This window comes from Acyrthosiphon pisum, chromosome A2 (genome assembly GCF_005508785.2).
Source record: "Acyrthosiphon pisum isolate AL4f chromosome A2, pea_aphid_22Mar2018_4r6ur, whole genome shotgun sequence".
NCBI classification, from domain to species: domain Eukaryota; kingdom Metazoa; phylum Arthropoda; class Insecta; order Hemiptera; family Aphididae; genus Acyrthosiphon; species Acyrthosiphon pisum.
Genome location: NC_042495.1, coordinates 24,299,374 through 24,309,237, shown reverse-complemented (window position 1 = coordinate 24,309,237; position 9,864 = coordinate 24,299,374). Strand labels below are relative to the sequence as shown.

Genomic DNA, 9,864 nt, shown 5'->3' with positions numbered 1-9,864 from the left:
ACTTATATATATATATAATATATATAATGTTATCGCAATCTTGCGGGAAGACGGACTTAATCGTTTTCTAGCTATTTAATTGTTCCCTGTTCGCCAGTATTATCGTTCAGTGTGTTTTTCAGAAGTACCTATTCACTGTTCAGTAATAATATAAAATATATAACGTGTATTTAATTTGATTCTATTTCTTAATAAGTGTGAGTCTGTGTAGCTGTTTACTATTGCATTATATTTTAAACATTTTTTGAAAAATGAAACGAAGTTTGCCATCTCAGTCGTCAATATTTAATTTTTTTCATAAGAAAACCAATCAAACTGAATTGGGTACAGAATTAATTACTACAGAAGAAGTTCCGTGTGCGTCTACTATTGAAAACGGTGCAATAGAAAGTACTGTAGATTTACCAGAACTTCGAGATATTGGACGGTATATAGATGTTAGAATAACTGATGATAAATTTAAGTACGATTTATTAAAAAATCCGTGGCTTCCTTCTTCAAATTATAATTTTCCGATAGTGTCAAAAAGAAAATTAAAATTCCAAATTTCTTGGTTAACACGTTTTTCTTGGTTGGTTTATTCTAAACAACTAGAAGGAGCATTATGTAAAGTATGTGTTTTATTAAATAGTAATTGTAATACGACAATCATAAAATGACGTATTATTGTGTTAATTGACAATGTATTTATTTATTTATAAGTAATCATTAAATATTCTGTGACTCTATAATACAATTGTTTTAGGTTGAGACTTCGGATGATATTATACATTCTTATTATATCTATAGTACCTACACTATAATATTAAGGAGTGAAACGTGTATACAAATTGTTATGTTGACCGTTAGGCTCTTAGCAATCGATTTGTATAAAAGTATTCATTATCAATCAATAAGACTTCATCTAAAATATTTTTTTGTTAATCACCCATTATAGTATAATATTATCATCATATCCAAACGGATATACGAAAAAAATATTTATTTTCTCTTCTTTTAAAGAAACAGAATCCTAAATTTTATTATATTCAATAATATTTCAAATTCTAATTAGGTACGTGTTAATTTCAGAATTTATTATTATTTATTGATTTATTATATATTTATAATTTCAATTAACGTTAGGAAATAAAACGTAAAAACATTTGTATACTATCAAAAAACCTTTGTACTAACATCTCGTATAATTATAATTATCGTTCAATTTCCACACATACTATTATATCATAAAACTGTGCAACCTTGTTAAGGGGCCTGCCTTAAATGTTATTAAAAATTGGTGTACCTACCTAATCTATGCAACTTAATTAAAGTAGGTAAATATACCTACTTTAAAGAATACATAATTTGTATTCTTTAATAATACACGCTGCACTTTTTACTGATGTTATTATACGCATACAATTTTTTTTGATAGGTGAGCCCATTAAGTCAAACCTAGTCTAAAAGTTTAGTTTTTACCATATTATATAACTTGGAACTTATGTACAGATGTATTCACTAGACATTCTCATCCTTTCCTCTTATATTATACTTTAATAAAGGATTTATTCACATTTTTAAAATTTGAAATACCTAAACTTAAAGATAATTTTTTCTTTTATATTTATTTTTTAAACCATTTAAGCATTGTCCTGTGGTCATACGAACTCTTCTTTTTTTAATAAGCCTCACTTTTTTTAAAGTAAACAGATACAATTATGATTTTTTGTAAAACGTCGATGCGTCTAAATCGAAATTTTCGCAAAGTTTCTGACACGTGAGGCAAATAAAATCAAACCAAACATTTTGATTTGACACGCAGTTACCAAAAGGTTCGCCATCCCTGGTATAGCATAGGTATAGGTATAGATGAACTCTACTGAGAAATATAAAATTAATGAGATAACAACCGACGGTCAGTATTAATTTATTGGAGTCAGCAATATTTTGTATAAAATACGAACACGTGTGTTTATAGATATAAAACTGCATTAAATAAAGTTTAAGTGGAAAATGTTACGATAAATGAAAAAAGGTCAAAGACAAACAACAAACAATGGATCAAAATCTTATTATTTTGGACCCATTTTTATTCTCATTACGTATAATTTATAAAATGTAATATAAATATATAATATAGTAATATTAAACTCGTTTAAACTATATAAAATACAAATAAAAAAATATTTCATTAGATTTTATATTTACATATAATAATATATAGGGAATATCAATAGGACTGTGTGTCATTGAATAAAACTCATAATTAATATAAACATTTTTAATCTATAGAGTACAATATAATAATTATTAATAATAATAATATTATCTACAAAATAACTATTAAACCAATGAACAAAGCTATGAAAATTGGACTGAGCAAGCTTGGAGATAACTATAACGATAACTATAATATAATACATAATACCTTTTATAATAATTATTATTTATAATCAATGCTATTATATTTATTAGCAGATACAATGCAGATTGACAAGATAATTTTTAATTAATTCATTTTAATTCAAACATAATATTATGTTGTACTACGACTTATATAACATAGAAAATCATTTCAAAATGGTTAAGCTTGTTAGCAGTACTACATAATAGATTAAAATATTACATTTTTTTTATAATACTCTACGGTAGTGGGACAGTTTTTTTATACCACCTAATAATAAATAATATAATGTATATTGTTATACCATATAAGTAAATTAACGAGTCTTAGTGGCCGAAAAAAAAATAAATCTGTAATCAGCTGTATCATAAGAAATAAAATCCTACTTATAAAATGTGCCTAATAATAACTTTTTAATACAAATTGCATAACATTTTTACTTTAAGACTATGCAATTGTTTGCGTACAAATATAAATTATTAGGTATATTACTCATTTGGTGTATCCATGTAAGTACCTACCTATCGGACAAAACAATTATCTACGTATCTTTATTGTGGAGAATTTAATTCTGAATGAGTGTATTTAGCTTGATATATTTTGCAAAGGTGTATTAAATGGTGAAACAAAATAAGTGCACTTTATATTATATTTAACAATATGCATATTAATTATAAAATATACAATACATAAGTCACAAAAATAATAATAATAATTTTTTTACAATATGTCATTATACAATAGGCAATTTGCTAATATAATAATAATAAAAAAAAAACATGGTGTTACTCCAAACACGGTATTACAACCATTTTCCGCCAAACCTAAATTAAATTATACATATTATAGTTATTTAAAAAAATAATATATATTAAGTGGGTAAAAGTTATATTTTTATTTTTGTATTAATAAATTTAACGTTCACGTGTGTCTTGTATATCGGTTAGTTATTGTGTTGTATTACGTATAAAATTAAAATGATTAAAAATTGTAGTGATAGTTAAGATTCTAAATTAATATAGATAATATACAATATAGTTCAGAACATTTTATGCAAAGTATTGTTTTTATTTTTTTTGATATCACTTATACGAAAAACGTTGATATTGTTTCAAAATCCATTATTTTTGTGTTTTTTAAACATAAATAACTTTTTTTGTAGTTCCGATATCGAAAAAATTATCTTCCTTAATTATAGTTCTATATCCGTGCCTGGATATAACCATAGATTTATTTTATTTTTACACCACACGAAGAGTAATTGTCGAAAGTCGCATTATGCAAATTCTGATGTTTCGTATTTTTAAAGTCATATGCGATTTAGAACTCGTATATGATATTAATATAAAAATGATATATGTCTATATAGTGATATACATGATATTACCGATTACGTTAACCATCGCCTCGAAAGATTTTCGTCCAAGATAATTGGACGCCACGCACTTATATTGACCGCCGTCCGTTCTTTCCACTTTGGATATAATCAATGTATGGTTTTGAAATACCTGCGGTAATTAGTTTACTATGGATTAATATTTAAATATCAATGCTTAAAATATTTAACAGTACAGTAAAAAAGACCAAGGGAAGTGAAAATATATTGGTAATAGCCAATAAGCAACAGGTGTTGTTCATAATATAATATAATTATATTTTATTGTACTATAGATTATGGAAATGCATATGTAAAATTCAAATTCAATGTTAAATCATTGAATGTTTGATAAACATTGTTTGTACATTTTTAACTTTATTTTCAAATAAAAAAAAAAATGTATTTATTTATGTATTTACGATATTTTTAGATCGCTCTAAGAATGACTTCCCCGGAACCTTGTATTAAAAAGAACAAAATCTTTGATCAGCATTTTTTGGAGACCCGGTGTGCCGTTGCCGTATAAACAAAAACGCACCAGTTATATGTAATAGGGACTGTATTAAATTTGAATTCAATGATATAATATCGTTGTATAGATAAGAAAAATGATCCTGGGCGAAGATGGTCAGTCAACCTATGATATTACTAAAAACATTTGATGATATAATTGTGAATAAAGTAATTTATTTAAAATCTATTTATGTGGAATCTTGTTTTACATTTTCAATCCTTAAATATAAAAGTATACAAAATCATTCGATAAATATTGTCAAAAATCGAACATTAAATGCTTATAAAAAAAAATTGTGACTAAGGATTTTTAATATTTATAAAATACTATTGTAGCAATTCATCAGGAGTCTTGTATTATATTTTCATGCTTTTTTGCTGACAGATAAAACATTTGGATATTCATAGAAAAATAAAAAAAAAATTAAATTCGAAATTGTCCGTAAACAGCTTCAAATGCTCATACAATTTTAATTTGGTTTGCATGTAGACATTTTTTTTTTTTGATAAAGGTAGGCCAACTTATAAGGAATCTTGTATTAAATTTTCAAATCTGAGATATAAAAGATAATTTTTATGAATTTCTAATTCAAAATGATTTGCACGTTTTCATGAATTTTACGTATTTTACTTTTACTCCCCAAAGTACCAACTAGATTCACTTTACAATCCGAAAAGATATAGTATCGAAGGAAATCCAAACAGTTTTACTGTCCTAAAAAGTGATGACATACACAAAAAAAAAATACGAATCTAAAAATTATTTTTAGTGGTTAACAAATTGTTTTTAAACTTAAACGGTCCGAGCAAGATTTTGGTGGTGGGATTTTGTCCTAGATTCTTTATGGGTTGAAGAGCAAGAGTATAATTGCATCATGTAGAATATATTTTCAAGGAATGCGAAATAATTAGGAAAATTATACCTAAAAAGTTTGAGTTTATGCAATAAATATAAAGTAAATAATTAATAAAACATTTTTTAACTCACATTGCACAATTATATATAAGCTGGTTTTCACCTGGTTAGGTTAGAAAGATGAATTACCGTATATCTTAAAATAATCTTACCTGAACTCTTTGGCCAAGTTCTAGATCGATGTCGTCTTTGGCCCACGTTATAAAAGGTTCCGGGTCTCCTACGGCTTTGCACAAGAGTTGTAACTGTTCACCGACCGACACCGTCTTGTTCTCTGGTAAGACGATTACATACGGAGATGCTGTATGTACAACAAAATATATAATACATTCGTCAAAATAATCACATTATTAAATAAAACAACTCGTTCCCGACAAAATCTGTCAAACAATAGTACCCATTAAGGGAAAACGCACTGACAAGCGACTGTACAACAATAAATATAGGTACAGCACTGTTGCAGACAATATTATACTATGTAGATTATAGCATATGATATTATGTTATATATTTTATGTCGTTTATTTAATTAGAATCATTACTCACAGCAATTAAAATCGTTTTCGGTTATTTCCTTCAACGATTTTTCACTCATTTCTACGGGGAAATGACACGACGGGTCGTAATTCCCAAGTACATCCCGCTGGGGGTAACTTTTCTTCATCACGTTTACAAACAACAGAATATTGCAATCGCACGTCAACGGGTTATGGTCAAGCTGTCTATAGAAGAAAGCATTAATGTTTTGTTTAGAGAAATATATAATTGAGATAATAAAAATATAGCAATTATTATAATATCAATAAAATATAATATATTGTAGGCAGTTTATGCTGACTTACAAAAGACTCAACGACGTTAATGAATCGAATATCCCAGGTGGAATATGTCTTATCATATTGTAGTCCAACGACCTGTTTATAAAATAACAAATAGTAATTTTCACTCAGCTTTACAATACGATAACATGAAAAATGTGTTTAATATTTACAGTTTATCCAGTTTTGTAAGTCCCTTAAACATTTCCAAATCGATCTTATGAATTTTGTTGTAATCCAAGTTTAATTCTTTCAAGCTCGTTAAGTTATTAAAAACTCCAGTCTCGATGTTTTCAATTTTATTTCTATGCAAGAATCTAATAATTAAATAATTTATTATATAGATAATATATAGGTAATAATATTTTATAAATAGATATATAATCGTTAGCTATTTATTAATTTATATTCTTACAATGTCTGAAGCTTTGAAAGGTTTGCTAATGCACCATTTTTCACCGCACTTATATTATTATTACTCAACATTCTGAAAATATGTTTACATTCTGGATTATTATTAATTAATAATATATATGCATTTAAACGTGTTTATATTAGGTATATTATAACTCACAAGGTCTCTAACTCTGTAAGATAAGTAAATGATTCCGGTTCGATATCCCTGATTTTATTATTTTGCAAGTCCCTGGAATACAATACAGTTTGCTTATGGCGTATATCTACTGGTATGATGAGATATTTTATGATTATGAGTAATGAATAATGTTTATTTAAACATTTAAAAGTGTAGACACTATAGTGTGACACACAAAAACTGTAACTATGTCAGATGAGCTAATGATTTTTATTATATTGATAATATATAGGTAATAATATGATATAAATATATATATAATCACTAGCTATTTGTTAATTTATATTCTTACAATGACAAAAGCTTTGAAAGGTTTGCAAATGTACAATTTTTCACTTCACTTATATTATTGTTGCTCAAAACTCTGAAAATATGTTTACATTCTGGATTATAATTAATTCATAGTATCTATGCAATTAAAAGTGTTTATGTCGCATGAAAAATGTGTTTAATACTTACAGTTTATACAGTCGTGTAAGTCCTTTAAATATTTCCGAATCGATTTTATGAATATTGTTGTCATGCAAGGATAAGGAGTTTAAACTCGTTAAGTTATTAAAAGCCCCAGTCTCGATGTTTTCGATTTTATTATTATCCAAGTACCTGGAATACAATACAATTTGCTTACTGTCGTATATCTACTGGTATTATGAGATATTTTATGATTATAAGTAATGAATAATGTTTATTTAAACATTTAAAAGTGTAGACATTATAGTGTGACACACAAGAACTGTAACTATGTCAGATGAGCTAATGATTTTTATTATATTGAAAATATATAGGTAATAATATGATATAAATATATATATAATCACTAGCTATTTGTTAGTTTATATTCTTACAATGACTGAAGCTTCGAAAGGTTTTCAAATGCACCATTTTTCACTTCACTTATATTATTGTTGCTCAACATCCTGAAAATATGTTTACATTCTTGATTATAATTATTTAATAATGTCTATGCATTTCAAAGTGTTTATATTAGGTATATTATAACTCACAAGGTCTCTAACTCTGTCAGATGAGCTAATGATTCGATTTCCATGATTTTATTATTATCCAAGTATCTGGAATACAATACAATTTGTTTAATTATTATCAGACAAAATATATGATTATTATATTCTCCCTTTTTATCCCCCTTTTTCTTGTCTTATATCTACTGGTATTATGAGATATTTTATGATTAAAAGTAATGAATAATGTTTATTTAAACATTTAAAAGTGTAGACACTATAGTGTGACACACAAAAACTGTAACTATGTCAGATGAGCTAATGATTTTTATTATATTGATAATAAATAGGTAATAATATGATATAAATATATATATAATCACTAGCTATTTGTTAATTTATATTCTTACAATGACTGAAGCTTCGAAAGGTTTTCAAATGCACCATTTTTCACTTCACTTATATTAGTGTTGCTCAACATTCTGAAAATATGTTTACATTCTGGTTTATAATTATTTAATAATGTCTATGCATTTAAAAGTGTTTATATTAGGTATGTTATAACTCACAAGGTCTCTAACTCTGTGAGATGAGCTAATGATTCGATATCCCTGATTTCATTGTAGCTCAAGTCCCTGGAATATACAATACAATTTGTTTAATTATTATCATACAAAATATATGATTATTATATTCTCCCTTGTTATCCCCCTTTTTACTGTCGTATATCTAATGGTATTATGAGATATTTTATGATTATAATTAATTAATAATGTTTATTTAAACATTTAAAAGTGTAGACATTATTTTATAACTTACAAGAACTGTAACTTTGTCAGATGAGCTAATGATTCGATATCCCTGATTTCATTATAGCTCAAGTCCCTGGAATACAATACAATTTGCTTATTGTGGTATATCTACTGGTATTATGAGATTTTTTATGATTATAATAAATGAATCATTTTTATAAATATATTTAAATGTGTAGACATTATTTTATAACTCACAAGAACTGTAACTCTGTCAGAGAAGCTAATGATTCGATATCCATGATTTCATTATAGCTCAAGTCCCTGGAATACAATACAATTTGCTTATTGTGGTATATCTACTGGTATTATGAGATTTTTATGATTATAATTAATAAATAATGTTTATTTAAACATTTAAAAGTGTAGACATTATTTTATAACTCACAATAACTGTAACTCTGTCAGAGGAGCTAATGATATTTATTGTATAGATAATATATGGGTAATAATATGATATTAATAAATATATAAGCACTAGCTATTTGTTAATTTGTATTCTTAAAATGTCTGAAGCTTCGAAAGGTTTGCAAATGCACCGTTTTTCACCTCACTTATATTATTGTTGCTCAACATTCTGAAATTTTGCTTACATTCTGGATTATAATTAATTAATAATGTTTATGTATTTCAAAGTGTTTATATTAGATATATTATAACTCACAAGTTCTCTAACCCTGTCAGATGAGCTAATGATTCGATATCCCTGATTTTATTATCACCCAAGTACCTGGAATACAATACAATTTGATTATTGTCGTATATACACTAGTATTATGAGATATTTTATGATTATAATTAATGAATAATTTTTATAAATATATTTAAAAGTGTAGACATTATTTTATAACTCACAAGGACTGTAACCCTGTCAGATGAGCTAATGATTTGACATCCTTGATTTCATTATGGCTCAAGTCCCTGGAATAGAATACAATTTGATTATTGTCGTATATACACTAATATTATGAGATATTTTATGATTATAATTAATGAATGAAGTTTATTAATACATATAAAAGTGTAGACATTATATTATAACTCACAATAACAGTATCTCTGTCAGATGAGCTAATGATTCGATATCCCTGATTTTATTATAATCCAAGTACCTGGAATTCAATACAATTTATTTAATTATTATCATACAAAATATATCATTATTTCATAATATTATTGGTCCTCGTTTTATGTAAACTATTTTACTTGTTTTTCTATTTAATTTTTTACTTAGGTACCTACAGATATCGATCATGTGTAATATACCGATATAATAGTTGTTTTCATTAATATCGAAGCCTGTACGAATTATGACTCTAGTTATCATAAAAATTATTAATTTTTCCCTAATCCTATCATGTTCATTCGGTGTACATGTACTGGGTAGTGTGACTACACGGATTGTCACAATTTAATTTTTTCAAACCATAATATTGATGTTAAGCAGACCACTAACTTTACAACGTTATTACATGTTAATATAATTA

General features: G+C 26.0%; 1 protein-coding gene across 2 annotated transcripts in view; it reads right to left on the bottom strand.

Moving 5' to 3' along the window:
- The window catches only part of LOC100158695 (leucine-rich repeat-containing protein 15), a 17,203-nt gene extending 7,647 nt beyond the window's left edge, over positions 1-9,556 (bottom strand). The window contains exons 1-19 of one of the 2 annotated variants that reach the window (XM_029490583.1): positions 9,424-9,556; positions 9,233-9,298; positions 9,042-9,107; positions 8,576-8,641; positions 8,385-8,450; positions 8,135-8,200; positions 7,976-8,047; positions 7,611-7,676; positions 7,452-7,523; positions 7,066-7,209; positions 6,899-6,970; positions 6,586-6,657; positions 6,427-6,498; positions 6,185-6,328; positions 6,036-6,107; positions 5,740-5,915; positions 5,346-5,494; positions 3,774-3,894; positions 2,660-3,210 (exon numbers count right to left, since the gene is read on the bottom strand). In XM_029490583.1, the coding sequence (XP_029346443.1) occupies positions 3,107-3,210; positions 3,774-3,894; positions 5,346-5,494; positions 5,740-5,915; positions 6,036-6,107; positions 6,185-6,328; positions 6,427-6,498; positions 6,586-6,657; positions 6,899-6,970; positions 7,066-7,209; positions 7,452-7,523; positions 7,611-7,676; positions 7,976-8,047; positions 8,135-8,200; positions 8,385-8,450; positions 8,576-8,619 (1,512 nt within the window). In that variant the 5' untranslated portion in view covers positions 8,620-8,641; positions 9,042-9,107; positions 9,233-9,298; positions 9,424-9,556 and the 3' untranslated portion in view covers positions 2,660-3,106. Of the gene's footprint in view, positions 1-2,659; positions 3,211-3,773; positions 3,895-5,345; positions 5,495-5,739; positions 5,916-6,035; positions 6,108-6,184; positions 6,329-6,426; positions 6,499-6,585; positions 6,658-6,898; positions 6,971-7,065; positions 7,210-7,451; positions 7,524-7,610; positions 7,677-7,975; positions 8,048-8,134; positions 8,201-8,384; positions 8,451-8,575; positions 8,642-9,041; positions 9,108-9,232; positions 9,299-9,423 lie in introns of those variants that run through there. The other variant, XM_016802919.2, reaches the window with a different exon arrangement.
- Between the last annotated feature and the right edge of the window lie 308 nt (positions 9,557-9,864).